The sequence below is a fragment of the Stegostoma tigrinum genome, chromosome 5 (genome assembly GCF_030684315.1).
Source record: "Stegostoma tigrinum isolate sSteTig4 chromosome 5, sSteTig4.hap1, whole genome shotgun sequence".
Lineage (NCBI taxonomy): Eukaryota > Metazoa > Chordata > Chondrichthyes > Orectolobiformes > Stegostomatidae > Stegostoma > Stegostoma tigrinum.
In genome coordinates this window covers 72,179,940-72,201,266 of record NC_081358.1, presented here as the reverse complement: position 1 = coordinate 72,201,266, position 21,327 = coordinate 72,179,940, and the positions used below count along the sequence as shown (strand labels likewise).

At 39.2% G+C, this 21,327-nt stretch overlaps 1 protein-coding gene across 1 annotated transcript; it reads left to right on the top strand.

Moving 5' to 3' along the window:
* Positions 1–121: 121 nt before the first annotated feature.
* Positions 122–15,414, top strand: mcm4 (minichromosome maintenance complex component 4). The gene is made up of 17 exons (XM_048529902.1): positions 122–199; positions 3,878–3,955; positions 4,741–4,908; positions 5,309–5,469; positions 5,590–5,691; positions 7,202–7,297; positions 7,393–7,488; positions 7,608–7,746; positions 7,931–8,151; positions 8,994–9,114; positions 9,309–9,568; positions 11,468–11,833; positions 12,121–12,248; positions 12,472–12,679; positions 12,788–13,016; positions 13,743–13,876; positions 14,846–15,414. Exons 2-17 carry the CDS (start codon positions 3,886–3,888, stop codon positions 14,936–14,938), a joined length of 2,592 nt encoding a protein of 863 aa, XP_048385859.1. The 5' UTR covers positions 122–199; positions 3,878–3,885; the 3' UTR covers positions 14,939–15,414.
* The last annotated feature ends 5,913 nt before the right edge of the window (positions 15,415–21,327 follow it).

The window sequence follows — 21,327 nt, the reverse complement described above, 5'->3', positions numbered from 1 at the left end:
AAGTGATTCCTGCAATACGATTTCTCAACTTCCATTCCAGCTTTTTCTCTCATTCCCCATTCCTTCTCCCTCTCCACCCCCCCCCCCATCTTTCGCTCGGGATAGATCTTTCCACGTCAGAGCAAGCGCGCGGATTGGCGATCAGGTGACCGTCGTGGCGGGAAAAGTTGTCTGTTGAGTTAAGAGGGAGCGCTCTCAGGTGGGATTCAGTCTATCGGCAAATAATTCACGTTATAAGATGGTCATAATAATAAGTATTGTTGTGTTTGCCGTGTTGTCCTTGCGCTGGGCCGCGAAAATAATTTGAAATTTTAATTAATCAGCCTGTCGAAATAGGTTAGTTACGTGACTAGTGAACGTTACACAGCATCCTGTCAGGCCAACTGGTTAGTATGCTACCCGCATGGACGGACTTAATTGTTTTAGAACTCCCAATTTTGCACCTGGAGCTTTATTTCAAGCAAAATTTTTGGTGCCGGCGTAAAGGGCGGTATCGCGCTTGGCATAAGCGATATTACTTAAGTTATGTTTTAAAAGTGCCTAGGTTTTATTTAAAATCTTGTTTTACTTTTGATCCAGAAAATGTTATTTTTCCTAGTTTATTCCTACCCCACTCTTGATCGCGAAAATAGATAGGATGTTCGCATGATAATCATACGTCATATTAGCCATCTAACCGCTTAGCTATCTATCTGATCTACTTATTAAGCATGCCTTGGAAATAGGAACTGAAAAAGCCTAATCGGCCCGTCAAACCCCTTATACTATTTAAGATGACCATGGCTGATGCTTTTTTTCTCTTTCATTTTTTCTGTCTTTCATGCGTCATACTTTTTCCTCTTTCTCCGTACCCCTGATACTTTTAACTTCGCGGAAATCTATTTCCTAAAACTTATTAAATGACTTGGTATGGTAGATTGTTACCACTGGTATACCACTCTTTGAATAAAGATATTTCTCCTCGTATCAGTGCAAAATTCCCCACTCCCTATCTTGGGACTAAGTTTCTGTTCGGGATACCCTGGTTTGGGGAACTATAGCTCTTGCGTCTGGCCTATTTAACACTATGAAATTTATACGATTCACTGAGGAGCCCTCTCATTCTTTTAAACTCTAAGTGATATGCACCCAGTTGACCAGTTTTGTCCTCATATGACAAACCTGCCTTGGCAGGAAATCAAATTAGTGCACCTTAACTGTCTTGCAATTATACACTTAGGCAAGGAGACCAAAATTGATCACTCTACTGCAAATGTGGTCTCACCAAGGCCTTATGTAGCTACAGTAACACTTCCTTGCTCCTGGACACTCATCCTCTTACAGTAAAAGCTAACATTGTATTAGTCTTTGTAACTGTTTGTTGTACCTGAATTTTGCTTTCAGTTGCCAATGAATGAGGATACCTAGATCTTTTTGTATGCCAACACATCCTAATGTATCGTTCTAAATAACATTTTCAGTTGTATTTTTCCTACAAAAGAGGACAACTCCACACTCATTCAAGTAATGCTACACTTCTGTGTATTTGCTCATTCATTCAACTTGTCTAAATTGACCTGAAACCTCTATCCATCTATCTCAGCACTTGCCCCATCGAGTTTTATGTTGTCAGCAAACTAGGATATCTAGGATATATTACACTTGATTCTTGCATCCAACTTGTTGATACATAACGCGAATAATTAAGGCTCAACAGTGCCTTCTTTTGTCACTGTTCTTTACTCCAAAACCAACATTTATTCATGCAATTGCTAACCAATTCTAACCCCATTTCAGTACAATACTACAAATTCCATGTACTTTGATTACATATATCAGCCTCTTATGTAGGAAAATTGAAGTGCACCACATCTACTGCTTGTATCATCTATTCTACTAATCACATCTAAGTTCCTTCAAGGATATCAATTTTCCTTCCCAATAGACCTTTACTTCCCTAGTATTTCTGGGTCATTATTTGTGTTGTCCTCTGTACAAACAGAACTAAGTTAGTTGTTCAAGATAACAAAGTGGAGCTGGATGAACACAGCAGGCTAAGCAGCATCTTAGGAGCACAAAAACTGGTGTTTCGGGCCTAGACCCGTCCGGCCTAGACCCGAAGGGTCTAGGCCTGAAATGTCAGCTTCTGTGCTCCTAAGATGCTGCTTGGCCTGCTGTGTTCATCCAGCTCCACACTTTATTATCTTGGATTCTCCAGCATCTGCAGTTCCCATTATCTCTAAGTTAGTTGTTCAATTGACTTGCCATTTCCTTGTCTTTTTTTCCCCCAATTCTGGTGCCATGGACTTAGTTTTTAAGGGAATGCAGTGATAGCTGTCTCCCTCAACAATGTCCAAACTATTGTCAGACAGAAGTAGCCTCAAGGGACTCCTGCACTAACTGTGTGGTGTTTATTTAAATCTGTCTGGTGTTGTGCACTCTTTACCCAATGTGTGACCACCTCATTATATATGCTATCACTGTATATCTCAGCTCTTCAGATACTCCACAGTGATTCCAGCTGCTGCTCCAGATCCAAAATGCAAATTTCCACTAACTGCAGCTGGATACACATCCCACAAACATAGTGATCCTGGACATTGGACGTGTCTCGGATGTTACACAGGGCACAGGAGGAGTATCCACCTAACTAAGCAACCCAACATGACTTATCCTTGGATTGCTGTCTTTATGCTCATTTTCTCTGGTTTAAAGAATATTAAATACACACTTTGGACTTTGCCTTATTCCTTTTACTCTAAATACTCATAATCTGAAGGCCAATATTGATTTTTTAAGAAATGCTCACTTGCTATGCAGTGCCAGCTATGAGTAAAATGCTTGAGTGCAGAGAAGTTGTTTTACTCAAGATTAAACCTTAAAATTTAAATTACCCCATTCTCCCTTTGACAATTTCACACTTATGCAAGTCTGTACCAGAGCACTTAACCTCTTTATTTCTATAATCGTTAAATGGCTAGGATGGTCGAAGAAGAGTGCAGTAATGTTAGAATAATGGGTCACTCAATTAGGATAAAGCTGAGGATTTTCTTCGTTCAGCAGGTAGTACTTCTGGAATTTTTTTTACTGAAGAGGGCTGTAGAGGCTCATTGAGCTGAATGGCTGACCTCTATGACTCCATCATATGGTGTTGTTCTTCTGACTCACTGATCGTGAATCCCACGTGCAAGTTGGTGAACTTTTGTTGAAGGAATTCTTGGGAAAAGCCCTAATGTTCTCTTTTTACTAGTTTAAGCTTAAATTGTTGTCATGGTTTAATTGATATGGATATTTAGGGTGAACCTTTTCTATGCTATTAACTGTGATGCATGTTGGTGGTAGATCACTTCAGATGCTACCATTCCATTCTCAAGCTTCCATGTTTCACAACTCTTCATAATTTTAGCTGTGGAAATCATTTTAGTGGATCTTCTTCTCAGTTTTTTAACGTCCTTGTTTCTCCAGCAACTGTAGAGAAAGACCACATTAGCTTTTTAACATTACATTTACAACTTCAGATAATCTATAAGCTGTACTGCAATGTTATCTATTGTATTTTATCTCTGTATGGCTTCAAGTTACTTAAGTCACTTGCAAACCTCTAAGTTTAACTGTTCCTCTTTAATAAAATCACAGGGATGTTAAAAAAACAATAAGCCTGCTGTTATAGCCTGGTGGTCTTGGAGGATACAATAATGGGCATGTTTGATGACAGCAAATAAACAATATTTTGAATTATTATTCTCTTGAAAGATTTGAGAAATGGAATGCCTGATGCATAACAAATTAGTTAACGTTAATGTAGAATTTGTGCATCAATATTTTGACTCTTCACATTCATTTTTGTTATAAACATATTTATGTTGAAGTCAGAGGTAATTTTTTTTTCAATTGCTAGAGATAGAGATGTCTTCACCAACATCAACACCTAGTCGTAAAGGAGGCAAGCGTGGAAGAGGCAGTAATACCCCCACATGTAAGTTCACTGCAGTATCAATGCAAATCAGGTCCTATTGAAGCTAATGACAAATTTGCTGCAAGTCATTCTATTATATTGGGTACAAGATAGGCAACAGAAACATCCACATTTTTAGTCATTGTTTTTGAGCAAAAATAGTTCAAAAATTTTAGTTCAGATTAGATAAACATTTGAACATTGAGGTGTCAATTTCATTAAAAGATGTAAAACAGCTAGTTTGCCACATTCCCGTTCATTTCCTTTCTCAAGATAGGTTTTATGGAACACTGATAATAAAATGTGAGGCTGGATGAACACAGCAGGCCAAGCAGCATCTCAGGAGCACAAAAGCTAGCTTTTGTGCTCCTGAGATGCTGCTTGGCCTGCTGTGTTCATCCAGCCTCACATTTTATTATCTTGGAATCTCCAGCATCTGCAGTTCCCATTATCTCTTTATGGAACACTGAGTTCCTTTCCATACATATATTAAGTTAGTGATGGTTACTGGCTGGATAAGAGGCAGAGGTTATTTATTTCTAATAACTTCTCTAACATTTTTTGAAATTTATCATGATAAGCTGTCTATCTTGTATTACATTTCAGTTGTGTAAAATATTTACAGTCCAAGCAAATACCGAGTTATGGTGCGGCTGATTTGAACTTTGAAAACCTTGCCTTTTTTATATTAGTTATACCACACGGGAGCTAGAATTATGTTATTTTCATTTTCAAAAAAGCTTTAAATTGTGAGAATGATAAAATGGGTTTAATATAATGGTAAAAATAAGGCCCCTTCTTATCAGCTCGTAGTGATGGAGTACAGTCTCCACCATCACAAAGACAACGGATGGATGAGTCAACATCCACTGGGGATCTGCAGCCAATGCCAACCTCTCCAGCACCAGATGCTCAGAGCCCGCGTGTTCAGGAGTCATCCTTTTTATCCAGCCCAGCACGGTCACGCCATTCAGGTTTGCTGTTTGTCATTTAGTATAAACTCTCCAACAATTCAAATATTTATCAAGAGTATAGACTATGTCTGCAACAGTGACAGTAGATACTATGATTTCATTTTTGTATCCAGTCAGAACAGAGGATGATGTGAATGTACCACCAAAAAAGCAGCAGTTTTATTTTAAACAGCAGTATGTTTTTGTATTAAGTCTCTTGCTGTATGCTGTATTGTGAGGCTGAGTACTAATCTTGTTGCATTGACTCTAGCCTTTTCATATGTTGTCGTTTGAAATTATTTCCAGCAGTGCATTTAACATGCTTTAACTAGGTCTGTACTAGAATGTTTAAAAATCTACGTGTTTACTTATGTATTTAGCCACTCTTGGAGTAGCTGTCAAAATATTTTATTGCCCCCAGCTGCCAGTGATTTCGACATAAGCTCACCTTTGACCTACGGCACTCCCAGTTCTAGAGTTGAAGGCACACCCCGGAGTGGTGTACGGGGGACACCTGTACGCCAGCGTCCTGATCTTGGGTCTGCACGTAAGGTCCGCCAGGTTGATTTGCATGCAGACCAGGTAAGAAGTTAAGCAGATTAACCAGTTATCTGTAAATTCATTTATATTTATGTGTTTTGTTTTGAAGAAGTAAACTTATTGTTGACAGATGTCTTTAAGAGTTTGATCTCTTACTTACAGCCTTCAGCAGACGACTTTGTGACCAGTGAGCAATCCCTTGGTCAGAAACTAGTAATCTGGGGAACAGATGTCAATGTGGCTGCATGCAAAGAAAAGTTCCAGGTCAGTTTCAAATAAATTATTGATCTATTTTTGCTGATACACTTTGCAAACATGCTGTTTGCATTTATTTTTAACATAGCTGTTCTTCTATTGAACTCATTAGGAGGCAGTTCTTAGTTATCCTCCACTTGTTGCAAAATGGCATTATTGAAATGCATCAACAACTTGTAGATAAACCGTGCATACACACAAATCTCCAAGCATGCCTTTCAACCTGAGAATTCCAATCATTTCCCTTAACTAGTATAAATGCCAAGAATACAAGGAGGACATCCGACTCTTTATGAAAAAATAAAGCGCTTGTTTTTTTTTCTTTATTCGTTATTCTTATGTGCGATGAGTGCATCCAGCTTTCATTTCCCTTGAAATCATTGACTCTCTCAACCATTTCAGAGGTCAATTCAGAGTCATGGGGTGGTTCTGGAGTCCACTAAGGCTACACCAGGTAAAGACAGCAGATTTCCTTCCCTAAAGAAAGTTCGTGAACAAGTGTGTTTTGCCACAATTGGCAATGGGTACATGGCGAATATGGAAGATGGTAGATAGGATCCTAATCAAGTGGGTTGCTTTCTCTCATGTTGGAACTGCATTTTTTTTCCAGACAGTGTAAAGTAGTTCATCAGACTCCTTGTGCCTTGTAGATTATTGGAAAAGACTTGGGAAATTAGAAGCTATAAAATTTGCAGCCTCTGATTTGGTTTTGTAGCCACAGTATTTAAGTTGCTGGCCCAGTTCAGTTTCTGGTCATTGGATCCCCCAGAATATTGATAATGAGGTTTTGAGATGTGAATACCACTGAATGCCAAGAGTGATGATTAAATTTCTCCTTATTGGCAACTGTTTGGCACACGTATTACTTGCCACTTGTCAGCTCAAGCCTGGATATTGTTCAGGTCTTCCTGTATGTGGCCCTGAACTGTTTAAGTATTTGACAAATCACAAATTATGTTGAACATTGTGCAGAACATCAATAAAAACCCCCACCTCTGACCTTCTGATGGATTGAAAATCATTGATGAGGCAACAGAAGATGATTGCGCTTAGGACACTACCCTGAAGAACCGCTGCAGAGATGTCCTGGAGCTGAGCTGATTGACCTCCAACAATAACAACCATTTTCTTTTTGTAGGTATAGCTCCAACAATAGGGATTTTTCCCCCGATTCCCATTGATTCTAGTTTTGCTCCGTCTCCTTGATGCCACAGTCGGTCAGGTGCAACTTTGATTTCAAGAGCAGTCATTCTTCCCTCAACTCTGAAACTCAACTTTTGTTGAGTATATTTGGACCATAGCTGTAATGAGATCAGACGCCTACTGGATCCTGCTATATAAATATACTTGATAGACCTGATGACAATTCTCTCTATGATTTTGCTGATGGTGAAGAGTGGAATAATAGGCCAGCACTTGTCCTGTTTAGATTTATGAGATGACAGAATTACGCAAGTATTGAAATGTGTAGTTTCTGCAGTAATCCAAGTGACAAAGTAATCATTGTACCATTTTTCAGAGGTTCCTTCAGCGTTTTATTGACCCTTCTGCTAAAGAAGAGGAAGTTACAGGCATAGACATAAATGAACCACTTTACATGCAACGACTTGCAGAGGTATTGTATATCTTAACCACATTTACTAATTACATTCTTTTCCCTACATAGATCTTTTCGCACTACATGAAATTGACTTTGTACTTTTATTGTAGATGAATTTGGTGGGAGAACCATTTCTCAATGTGAACTCTACCCATTTGAGAACATTTGATCCAGAATTATACAGGCAGCTAATTTGTTACCCGCAGGTAATGTGTATTATTTGGAAAATAATTGCTTCAGAGTCACAGCTTTTGAAAAAAGTTGAAATGTTTAAAATATGTTCATTAGTGCTTTGCAGCTAAATAAATCTTTTTAAAATATTTAGGAAGTGATTCCCACTTTTGATATGGCTGTCAATGAGCTTTTTTTTGAACGTTTCCCTGATTCTCTACTGGAGCATCAAATCCAAGTGCGGCCATACAATGCTTTGAGAACAAAAAATATGAGAAGCTTAAATCCAGAAGGTAAATTCTGCTGCTAAACTATAGCAGACTGTTTGTAAGTCTCTTTTATACTATGGTAATGTTAACTTGAACAATTTAAAATCATCCGAAAGGCATCTGCAGGACATTTTTGAAAATCAGAATTTGTTTTTCCTGTTTCAATTTTAAAATAATGCAAAGTATTGTTTTGCTCTTTTCTTTGCAGATATTGATCAGTTAATCACAGTTAGTGGCATGGTGATCAGAACATCTCAACTGATTCCCGAGATGCAAGAAGCGTTTTTCAGCTGTCAAGTGTGTGCTTTTTGCACAAGGGTAGAGGTTGATCGTGGCCGGATTACTGAACCATCTGTGTGCAAAAACTGCAACACAACACACAGTATGGCTCTGATCCACAACCGTTCGGTATTTTCAGATAAACAGATGGTATGTTATGCTTCAGAAATACAGGCAGACTTCAATACAAATGTACAGTTACTGCTAAATAATTGGATTGCAGCTGAATCATTCTCCCCTAACTTCAAAGTAATACCTTAAATCATCAATCATGGGGTGAACAGCCAATGTGTTTTCCCCAGGGGATTCCAAAACTAGAGGGCATAGATTTAAGGTGAGAGGACAAAGAATTAAGAGACACCTACGGGCAACTCACTCACACATAGGGTGGGGCATGTATGGAATGAGCTGCCAAAGGAAGTGGTAGTGGCTGGTACAGTTACAGCAATTAAAAGGCAGCTGGATGAGTACATGAATAGGAAGGGTTTAGAGGGAGATGGGCCAAACACTGGCAAATGGGACTACATTAATTAAAGATATCTGGTAGGCTTGGACAAGTTGGACTGAAGGATCTATTTCAGTGCTGTATGCCTCTCTGATTCTATATTGGACAATTGACAAGGGTCAAGACAATATCATGGAGTTAGCTGAACTGATGCTTTCATTGTGCATTGGTGCAAATTAAGCAGATTAAATTGTGCATATTTGACTTCAGTCAAGGAGGTGGTGAACAATAGGCTGCATCCTTCCCTGCAGAATGCGTCGCCTTGGTCTACTAATAGTATGAATAGTAACTGATACAAGGTTGGAGGTAGTTTAGGGGTAGGTTGCAGCATGAAGTATAGCGAGAGGAGCTTCTGATGAAGTAAAACAAAAGAAATTCTTTCAAACATATCAGCTGTATTTACTTCAGAAACACAACTACAATATACTGTGCAGCTGCTGTTGTTGGTCTAATTAACTAGTTTTACCTTCCTTCTATATTCATGCAGGTTAAGTTGCAGGAGTCCCCTGAAGATATGCCTGCAGGACAGACACCACATACAGTTATACTGTTCGCTCACAATGACCTAGTGGATAAAGTGCAGCCTGGAGATCGAGTGAATGTCACAGGTAAGTCTTATTCCAATTGAACATTGAAATTTAATCTACTGGAATTTATTTGAGGGGTAGAACAGCAAGGATGAGTTGATTTTAAGATGTAAAACAAAACCTTACATTTTCTAGCACAGTCAATGGGTGGATGATAGTTTACTTTTTAAGAGGAACTGGAGGATTTTACGTGTGCATTTATTTGCTTTTTCCAGGTATCTACAGAGCTGTTCCTATCCGTGTGAATCCCCGAGTTAGCAATGTGAAATCAGTGTATAAGACTCATATTGATGTTATTCACTTTCACAAGACTGATGAGAAACGGCTTCATGGACTTGAAGATGAAAAGGAACAGAAACTGTTCACAGAGCAGCGTGCTGACATGTTGAAGGAGCTGTCTAAGAAGCCTGATATCTATGAACGACTTTCAGCTGCATTGGCTCCTAGTATTTATGAGCATGAGGATATCAAAAAGGTGTACTATAGTTATTTGAACAAATCTTTATAATCCCCTATATTATAACATTTATAACAACTATAAGCAACATGGCTCAGAAGTTTCGGTGACCAGACGGTCATTTCTTTAGGGTGGGTGGGAGCTGTGCCTTGAGGCCATGCGGAAACCTCAATGCAGCTAACTGGGAATTGACGGAAAATTGAAAATTCTATCTCTCAATTCCTCTATGTCTGGAATCCTTTGGAAAAGCCCTTTAAAAAGTTATCATTCGACACATAACATCATATATAAAGATAAAATAACTGATCTAAGATACGTTGGTATCTTATTCTGAGAATTCAGAAATTCCAACACACTTCAAGTTTAATAGTAACCAAGGAACAGTTAGTGGCTTAGAAACCTGTTCTGACTCAATGGTTAACTGTTGAAGTGAACCTGACTTGCTGTTGACACATTCCCTCCACTCTGAAGTAACAAGCTCCTACCCCTCTCAACTTTAATTCTGACCCTTACATAGTATAACTGTCAGTACTGTGAAAAGGGATGTGGTTTTCTACAGTGACTGTCTCCACTGCTAGATTCAGGGATTCCTGGTCAGGTTTGTATCAGGTCCCTGACTCCAGCACAGAAATCATTAAAATATAAATGAGTTTTTTAATCTAGTTAGGATCAGCAATGGTGTTTCCAAACCTGACAGGGATGTCTGGGTTCAAGTGTGCTTCTGGTGAATTACTGTAGAAGTTCTGCATGCATTTTCTTTCAAAGGTTACTTGTATGTATGCACTTACTTCAGTAAAACAGTTACTGGTTTTATGCTCAAGCCGGCAGAGCATTTTTTCCAACCACTTATCCCCATGGCTGCTCAGATCCAGGAACTGAATTTATGCAAGTTAATAAAGTGTGAAGCTGGATGAACACAGCAGGCCAAGCAGCATCTCAGGAGCACAAAAGCTGACGTTTCGGGCCTAGACCCTTCATCAGAGAGGGGGTGGGTGAGGGTTCTGGAATAAATAGGGAGAGAGGGGGAGGCGGACCGAAGATGGAGAGAAAAGAAGATAGGTGGAGAGGAGAGTATAGGTGGGTGGTAGGGAGGGGATGGGTCAGTCCAGGGAAGACGGACAGGTCAAGGAGGTGGGATGAGGTTAGTAGGTCAGAAATGGAAGTGCGGCTTGGGGTGGGAGGAAGGGATGGGTGCCAAAACCAGCCCAGCCTGTCTCTGCCTCCCTAACCTGTTCTTCCTCTCACCCATCCCTTCCTCCCACCCCAAGTCGCACCTCCATTTCTGACCTACTAACCTCATCCCACCTCCTTGACCTGTCCCCTCCCTACCTCCCCACCTATACTCTCCTCTCCACCTATCTTCTTTTCTCTCCATCTTCGCTCCGCCTCCCCCTCTCTCCCTATTTATTCCAGAACCCTCACCCCATCCCCCTCTCTGATGAAGGGTCTAGGCCCGAAACGTCAGCTTTTGTGCTCCTGAGATGCTGCTTGGCCTGCTGTATTCATCCAGCTTCACACTTTATTATCTTGGATTCTCCAGCATCTGCAGTTCCCATTATCACTGAATTTATGCAGTTCTTTGCACATTCTCTGGACATCTCATACTGTGATGCAGCCAACTGAATACTTTTAAAATCCTTGTAATCTCATAGCAAGGTCCCACTCCATTTCCCCCAGTAAAGCCTAAAGTTGGAACATTGTCATGGTGGCGTGTATGTTTGTTTCATGGCAGTATATGTTGCGTTTCCAAAATCTCCCCACACCTTGGATATAGTTAATATCTACTCTACATTCTTTGAATAAGATACCAACATATCTTAGATCAGTTATTTTATCTTTATATATAATGTTATGTGTTGCATGATAATTTTTTGTCAAAGTTTGATTGTTAAAATTGTTCTTTGTATTTTATACCAGGGTATCTTGCTGCAGTTATTCAGTGGTACACGCAAAGATTTCAGTCACACTGGCCGTGGCAATTTCCGTGCAGAGATCAACATTCTGTTGTGTGGTGACCCTGGTACCAGTAAATCACAATTGCTGCAGTATGTGTACAACCTGGTGCCTAGAGGTCAGTATACATCTGGTAAAGGCTCCAGTGCTGTAGGTTTAACTGCCTATGTGACCAAGGATCCTGAGACACGACAACTGGTCTTGCAGACTGGTGCCCTTGTTCTTAGTGACAATGGCATCTGCTGTATTGATGAGTTTGATAAAATGAATGACAGCACTAGATCTGTGTTGCATGAAGTTATGGAGCAGCAAACCCTTTCCATTGCAAAGGTAAGAATGTTTTTAAAATATTGTTTAAAGTTAGCATTCAGAATTGAAATAAAATATGCAAACAGCACGTAAAAACGTGACTTCTACGAAAGTACAAGATTCTATCTTTCTACATTGTTTTGACTTTGTCTCTATTTAATTAAAAAGGGCTTATTTCCTTTCTTTTGGTGACTGCTTTTGCCAGTTTTTGTGCAGAATTAGAAATAAAAACTACTCTGTACAAATCCCTTTCTTGATTTGGAGTTCTGAAATGTTTTCTTTTAAGCTCTTTATTCTGCATATTTTAGGCTGGGATTATCTGTCAACTGAATGCCCGCACATCTATCCTGGCAGCTGCAAACCCAGTGGAGTCACAGTGGAATCCCAAAAAAACAACTATAGAAAATATCCAGCTTCCACATACTTTGCTGTCCAGGTAGGGAAAACTAAGTCCTAGACCTGAAATACTAACTGTGTTTTTCACTTGCTGTCTGACCTATTGAATTTTTGCAGTAGTTTCTTTATTAGAAAACTACTTAAATATCTCAGTGTTCAAGATCTAAACCCTACTAATTGCTACTTCCCAATGTTCTACCTGGAATGATCACATCCATTTTGTGCTGTTGACAATGTTGTAAGCATGTTGGTTATACTTGTAGGTTTGACTTGATCTTCCTTATGTTGGACCCACAAGATGAAGCTTATGATCGACGTCTTGCCCATCACTTGGTTTCACTTTATTACCAAAGTGAAGAGGAAATGGAAGAAGAATACCTGGATATGGCAGTGCTCAGGGATTATATTGCCTATGGCCGCACTTATATTCACCCTAGACTCAGTGAAGAAGCCAGTCAATCACTGATTGAGGTGAGAACTAGGTTCTTGCTTCGCTATTTAATATTTATACCAGATGTTTTATAAAATGTATCATTTCATCTAATGCAATCCGTGCTATTGCTTATTTTATTGTTCAAGGCTTACGTGGACATGAGGAAAGTTGGCAGTGGTAGAGGTATGGTCTCAGCGTACCCCCGACAACTGGAGTCACTGATACGACTGGCAGAGGCTTATGCCAAGGTGCGGTTTTCTGAAAAAGTGGAAAATATCGATGTAGAAGAGGCAAAACGCCTTCACCGAGAAGCTCTGAAACAGTCTGCGACTGACCCAAGGACTGGAATTGTGGATATATCCATTCTTACAACAGGTAATGATTTTCGATTTGGGTGTCATGTTTAGGAAATGGTGGTTTTGGAAAGTTTGGTAACTATATATAATTTATATGAAAGAAAATGGAAGTTTTAGTCCTTCCATTGTGTTCATGACTAGATGCAGCAAGTTAGTGAAAGTGTATGTATGGTAGAATGCTATTTTTCAAAACTGAAGGAACATGATATGTAATTGGATAGTGTAGTGGTGTACATTGTTTATACCTCATTTGAATCCAATCTTGGGGAATTTCTCTACTGTTCGTCCAAGTAATAATTCCATGAATCTTACACACCCACCAGAGAGACAGATGGAGCCATGGTTTAGCATCTTATCAAAAGATGGAAACCCCTGTGGCATTTTCACTTCTGAACGGTAGGTTAGAATCGACTCACCAGTTCCCTCCGGTCATGTACAAAGTACAAAACTTGAAAATTTAGCCCTAAATTGACAGTCTCAATTTGAAAAAAGATATGGCTATGGCTATGAAGCATTAATTCTTTTTTTTCCTCTGAGATTAAGGTTTTAGTCCACTATTGTTACAAAATGAAGAAATTTGTTCACCTCATTGTGCTACGCTGAACCTCCTGAATTGTGGAAACGTTCTATTTATTCATTATCTCACTTTGCACACAGACATCATAGATCTATACTTACGTTCCCTTTTAAAAAAATATTACAACGTCCAACAATATGATAAACTTGTGCTTCAATTTTGTTTCAGGAATGAGTGCCACTGCTCGTAAACGCAAGGAGGAATTAGCTCAAGCCTTAAAGCAGTTCATTCAATCTAAAGGCAAAACTCCAGCCATGAAATACCAGCAACTTTTTGATGATCTGCGATCTCAATCTGATGTTGTAAGTTTTTATCTGGAATAGAAATGTGATATTTTAGAATATTTTGTGTTTGATGTGGAAGTTTTTCTTGTTTATTTGTTACTTACCTTTTCTCTTCTTTTTTGTTTAAGTTTTCTATCTTCCTACTCTTTGTATTGTTTGATCATTGTTTTTATGACATTGTAACTGGCATACATATTTGCACCCACAACACCTAGAAGATGGACTTCTACATTATGTTTCTACAAATTTCATAGCCAAAGGTCCTGGTCAAGGTCTAGTATTACCTAACATTGTAGAGCAAAATGGCTGGGTTAATAACATATAATTCTAAACTTACTGAATGCCCGAACTCTGCTGTTCTTTAAAGTATGAGCAATGTTTTGTCTTTGCTAATATTTATGCAAAGTCCACGTCAGCATTGTTTAGTTAAACGTAGAAACTAGTAGCAGGAGTAGGGAATTGGATCCTACGAGGTTCCACCATTCAGCATGATCTTGGCTAATCCTGTATCTCAATGCCATTGTCTTTCTTTCTCCCCACAGCCTTTGATGCCTATAAAATCTTAAAATGTATCTATCGCGTTCTTGAATGTATATACGTGCAGTGACTTGGCTTCCACATGTTCACAACCTTTTGGGTGAAGCAGTCATTCCTCATCACAGTGACCAACCCCAGATCCTGAGATATCCCATTGCTTCTATACTACTCAACCAGAGAAAACAATGTCCCTGCTTGCCCTGTGCTTTTATAGCTGCATGTGGATCATGTGTTGTGCAGGTGGGGAATTACAGCAGTAACAATTGTAGACTTTGGATATACCATGTTGCAGGACAGGAACGACCAATAATGCAGGGGGAAAGAATTATTGCTGCTCTGAGACCAAAAGCATAATTTAACTACAGCAACAAACTAGTCACACTTACAACAAAAGACTTGATCTGTTTTTTTGTGGCTTGAGTCTGATTAGAATTGTCTTAATTTTCTCAGGCTATTACCAAGGATATGTTTGAAGAGGCTCTTCGAGCTCTGGCAGATGAAGACTTCTTAACTGTAACTGGGAAAACAGTTCGACTGCTCTAAAAGGAACTCTTCATAGAAATTTATTAGAAAATGCTTACTTCACTGAAGCAATATACCAATCAGATATATTTCACATTATTTTGCTTAATTATCTGATCTCATTCTTTAGCTGTTTTTCTCCTTTGTAATACCAAGCTTGAAGTTATGTCTTTAATAGTGTATTCAAAAGTAAGGCAATCAGCTAGTACACTGCCACAGATGTAAATATCAGGTTAGAACTTTACACTTTTCACGTATCGTGCCATTGTAGAAACTCAAGAAATGAAATAATTCAGATGACTATGTTAACGAAGTAGTGAAGATATTTGATTTGTACTGACAATAAAACTGTGCTAACATTTTTTTCCTGTTTAAGTTTGACATGATATTGGAATCTATCCACTTTATGATCGGAAGATTGATAAAGGTCTTCCAGAGAACTTATACCTATGTTGGATTTTAATTTGAGCCAAATAAATAAGATGAAATATTCCAAATCTTAAGCCATTGTTGTAGTGCATGATAGATTTGATATTTTTTCCACCTGATAAATTTAGGAAAGCAGAAATGACGTGTAAATGCTGCAGAATTTGTTGTAGGCAGAAGTGATGTGTAAAATGGACTGGGGCCAACACAGACACTTTATTGCATCAGAAATTAGTAAAAATTGGAACCTAAACTTCGAAGTTTTCATGTTTTAGCATGACTCAAATGGAAGGGAGTTCCATAACTTTGGTCCAGTGACAATTAGGGAACGGTAACATAGTTCTAAGGCAAGGGGGTGTGTTGGGAGGAGATCTTGCAGATGGTGCTGTTTGGCTGCCCTGGCCCTTCCGAAAGTCATAGACTTAGAAGGTGCTGCTGAAAGAGTGGTGAGTTACTGCAGTGCATCTTGTAGATGTGTGTCTTTAGTGGAGAAAGCGAATGTTGAAGGGTGAATGTGAATGCCAGTCAGGCCAAGCCACTTAGTCCTCGATAGTGTCAAGCTTCTTGAGTATTGCTGGGGTTGCATTTGTCAGACAAATGGAAAGAATTCCATCATGTGCAAATGGTCAAGCTAGTTTAGAGTGTGGTGAAGTGTAAGAGGATGAAATTAAACATGAATGGAATAATTGAAGGCCACTAGAGACTGAAAACGTTCTTCGATCATTAAAAGGCTTATGAAATGATCCACGATATGTGATAAGGCATGGTTTCCAGCGTACTGATAGTGCAGCCAAGCATTGAACTCCATGATAATTGCCCTGAATTGGAGGTGATGCTGCTTGAAGTGGTTTGAAAGCCATTCCCCAGCACTTCTCTTGACTGGATATTATAGCATGTTGATATTGCATTAGCATCAATTTAAAGGCACTACCTAACCTTTACTGATGCCTAATATTGCATGGTACCTGTAAATACTCTTGCAGTTGACAAACTAGCTTCACACAAGGAGGAAGATTCCCCTTGGTCACTGCACATTACATGTGTCGGAGCCTTGTTAAATAGTCAGTGGTAACTTCAGAAGATGTGGATAACCAGGTTACACTGATTCACAGAATCCCAGTGGTGAAGGAGGGAGCCAATGGCCTGAATCGTTATTCGTTCTTCATTTTTCCCCTCCTGAAAGTAAAATTTGTGATGCGTGTGTAAGTGGTGGGTGTAGAACATTTCTAGTTCAATTAGCCTTTCATGCCAACAGGAATAAAGGCTTGAGGGTTTCAACAGCAACTGCATTTGTATTGTGCATTTAATGCCAAAAATTGTTAAGGGGCATGTTATTTAACAAAAAGAAATGAATAGCAAAATTGTCAATAAAGAATGACAATAGACATAGCTTGAGATTGCGTTTCTGTTACTGTACCCTTTAAATTTATTTTCATTTCTCTGATACCCAGCAAGCTGGAACACCTGTTTCAGATACAGTGGGATTTGCATGTCTGAATCGTGGAATTCCGTGCAGAACGGGCACGTCAATTTGTATTAAATGCTGACAAACTGACCTTGACCTGTAGTTTATCCCTCCTATTAGAAATGTGCCAATGTAACATGATTAGAGTTCCTGTGAAATGTTACTGCTGTCCAATTCACATCAGTGACTAGAAATCCAAACTAGTAATATCTTCTTCATTGGTTTATTGAAAGTAGAAAAAAATGCTATTGAATCTCTTTCTAGTAATTTTCAAACCAGGAACTTAGGGAACTTTTTATTTGCTGTGTTTTTATTTGGCTGAGCAGTTGCACATCTGAACCAAGAGTCTCGATAGCAAATTCTTCCCCTTGACAATTACCGCATCTGACTTTGTACCACTTTGGAGTAGAGGTACAGGTGATCTTTTCCATAATCTTCATGTGACCTTTTTGATCTATCAGCTTAGGTGGCTTCTGGAATTGTACCAAAATACTTTACATTCAAAGATTTCACAAATGTGTTAAATCTGTTCAATGGATTAATGTATTAGAACCTGGATCTGAATCCAACGAATGGGATTAAGGAATCATTTTACATGTAAGAATTTTTCAGTGTCTCCTGAGTTTTGATAATCTCTAGAAAGTAACCACAAGATGCACCATTTTGACAGTTTCAAATAGAAAAGCTGTGATTATGGCTGGTTCAATAAGCAAAGTCTCATCTGGTGCAGTTGGTTTCTCTGGTTCGCAGCAATTGAGATATGTTTTCAAGATGACCAATTAGTGTTAAAATATTTGGTATTTAAGTGTGTCAGATTATTTGGAATGTCTAATTGATCCATGCTTCACACGAGTCTCCACTCACCCAATTTCATCTCCCCCTCGCTTTTGTTACTATAACCTTCCCTATTCTCTGAAAGACTTTGATGCTGTTCACTTCATCTACTTCACAAGAAGGTCACTTTTGAACTGCTTTATGTCAGAAGGCACACAACACCAGTTTATAGTCAACACATTTATTTGAAATCACAAGTTTTTGGAGCATTGCTGTTTCATCAGCTGAATGTATTAGTTGTTGTTAGGGTATAGGGATGGCAGCCAAACTAAATCAGTCTCTGTATCACTGGATTCACAACATTGTGAAATTTTTTACTCAATGGCTCTCAATTGCTTAGTTGTTCCTAATCACACTTTACAAACAAATCTTGGACACCTAGGTTATCACTTAAAAGAAAACTGATAAATTTACTAAAAGTGTAACTTTAGCAGAACACAAACTGCCAAGCAATCTAGTATCAACAATCTAATCCCAATCTTATGAAAGGCATAGATAGAGTTGATAGCCAGAGACTATTTCCCAGGGCAGAAATGGCTAGCACGAGGGGTCATAGTTTTAAGCTGGTTGGTGGAAAGTATAGAGGGGATGTCAGAGGCGGGTTCTTTACACAGAGAGTTGTGAGAGCATGGAATGCGTTGCCAGCAGCAGTTGTGGAAGCAAGGTCATTGGGGTCATTTAAGAGACTGCTGGACATGCATATGGTCACAGAAATTTGAGGGTGCATACATGAGGATCAATGGTCGGCACAACATTGTGGGCTGAAGGGCCTCTTCTGTGCTGTACTGTTCTATGTTCTATAAGGCGCATTGTCACACACAGCAATAAGGAATAAACTTTAAAAAAAACTGTAATTTGCCAGTTCAATTTCTTTCAACAACGAATACCAAGCATTTATTAATTCCTTGAGTAGAGTTATACAGAATGGAAACAAACCCTTTGGACTAACTTGCCCTCCTAAACTGATCTAGTCTTATTTGACCTAGATCCCTCTGAATCCTTTCTATTCATATGTCCATGCTGATGCCTTTTAAATGTAATTGTACCTGCCTCCCACTACTTCCTGTGGCAGCTCATTCCACTTATGCACCACCCTCTGCATGAAAGATGCCCTGCAGGTCCTTTTTGTATCTTTTCCCCATTACTTTAAAAGCATGTCCTCTAGTTTTGGACTCCCCCACCATAGGGAAAAACGTTATTCAGCCTCTCCTGCCCTTCATGATGACAGGTTGTGTTACAGACAATATAGTGTACATCTTTCTTGAATTCTGAGGTCACTGGTCTTAGAACTTGCAGCAAGTTTAAAAACTGGACAATAAGTGTAGAGATTGAAAGCAGCCCCAGTCCAGAAGCTTCTAAACCAAAACTGCCTCTTGTCCAAAAGCTCAGGCAGAATCATTTCATTAAAAACTGAAAGAACTGCAGATGTTGTAAATCAGAAATAAAAACAGATTGCTGGAAAAGCTAAGCAGGTCTGGCAGCATCACAGTTAATGAGAAATCACAGATAATGTTTTGAGTCTGGTGACCCTTCGTCAGAACAGTTTATTCTTTGATTTCCTGGTGGTTGACTGGCCACCCTAGTTCTCCCTTGATTGACCAATTCATCATTCAACCAGCTGCCAGTCCCTGAGCATAGTAACATTTCACTGCCAAATCATCCGTAGTGTCCTCAGAACAGTGATTAAACTGAATTATCTTAGCAGTTTCCAAAAGCAAACATTAGTCTTTTGTTCTCTGCTTGTTTTTAAGAGCAGTTTTAGAAGCTTCGGACCAGGGCTGTTTTCACTCTCTGTCCAGTTATTAGCTTGTCAAAAGTGGACGTTGGTCTTAGTGTTCAAAGTTCAATTGTCAACTGCAATACTCATTTACAAACCATCTAGTTTTATGACCCCTGGTTTTAAATCTCCCCATAACTGGAAACACTTTCTCCAATCTATATTAAGCCCTTTGTAACTTTAAAGACCTTTAATTGGTTACCCCTCAGCCTCTGTTTTCTAGAGAAAGGAGACCCAGACTATTCTGTCTTTTCTGATACAACTATGCTCTGCTATTGGGAAAACTGATTTTTTTCACCTTTTCCAGTGACTGTAAGTGGTGGTAGAACTCTAGACAGTACTGGAAGTTTGCTCAAATGAACCATAATCGTATTGAAGTTGTTTCTAAACGTGTCCCATTGCCACTGCTTGGACTGTGAATTTTATTTATCATTTGATCTTTCCAGCCCTCCACCTTATCTCAAATCTTCTTGGTTTTTTCCTCTTTTATTGGATGATTGATTTGCCCATATCCATGACTTTAGTTTTGTCCTTTATACAACACATCAGTCAAATATGACCTTAATCTCAAGGACAGTAATTTTCACCTCCCCTCTGGAATTTGTCTCTTTTGTTCATGCATGAATTAAGGTTGTAATGAGCTGAGTGGCCCAAATGGAACCTGAAATGGGAGCCAGTGAGCAGGTTATTGCTAAACAGGTTCTGTGTGATACCACTGTTGCTGACACTTTCCTGATGATTGAGTGGAGTTGAGGAGGTAATCAACCAGCTCGGATATGCTTTTTGTGTATAGGATGTACCCGGGCAATTTTACACATTATTGGGTCAGCTTGTCCAGAGATGCTCTAAGTTCTGGAGCACAAGTCTTTGGTACTAGCACCAGAATGTTGTTAGTGCCAAAATCAGTTGAAGTTTCCCTGAGTCTCCACCTGTTTCTTCATATTAAGTGGAATAAATCAAATTGGCTAAAGCCTGATATCTGTGATGCTAGGGAAGAGGCCGACATAGATCACCCACTTCTGGCTGAAGAGTCTTGTGAATGGTTCAGCCTTGTCTTTTGCCTGACAAATCGGGTTCTCCCATTATTGTGAACAGGGATATCCGTGGACCCTCCTCCAATGAGTTAATTGTCTACCAACACTGACCACTGTCTGTGACAGCACTGTAAAGCTTAGATCTGATCTGGTGTTGTGGAATCACTAACTTTATCTATCACTTGCCACTTACGCTGTTTGACCCACAAGTAGTCCTGTTTTGAGGCTTCACCAGGTTGACACCTCATTTTCACGTATGCCTGGTGTTCTCCTCGCATGTTTTCCTGCAATCTTCTTTGGATCCCTTCACTTGAATGCTTAAGTGGGGGGTGGGAAGATATGACAAGTTGCAGATTATGTTGGAGAATGATTCTGTTGCTGCTGCTGGCCAACTATACCTCACAGATTCATTCAAACTCAGTTCTATTTCGAATGGTTATAGGGTATTCTTAACATGAAGTCCGGACTTCGTCACAAAGACAGTATAATAAACTCTCTTACTGATATTGTTGTACTAGACAAATATATCTGCAGCAAGTAGAATCGTGACGATGATGTGGAGTATGTTTTTCCTTGTCTGTGCAATTGTTTACCAAAGAAGGTAGTTGTGAAGGATCAATTAATTACATTCAAGGCTGAGATAGACGTTTAATCAGTAAGGAACTCAACGCTAATGGGGATAAAGTAGGAAAGTGGAGTTGAGTATTATCACCAACAATAGTTTCATTGAATCACACATCAGTTCAGATGGGCCACTATGGACAATCCTGCTCTGGCATCTTATGGTCTCATTAATTAGCCTATACATCTATCCTTGTGTTGTACTGTCTTGTTATGCCAGTTGAAAAGCCAAGTCTCATTGTGAAATTGGATA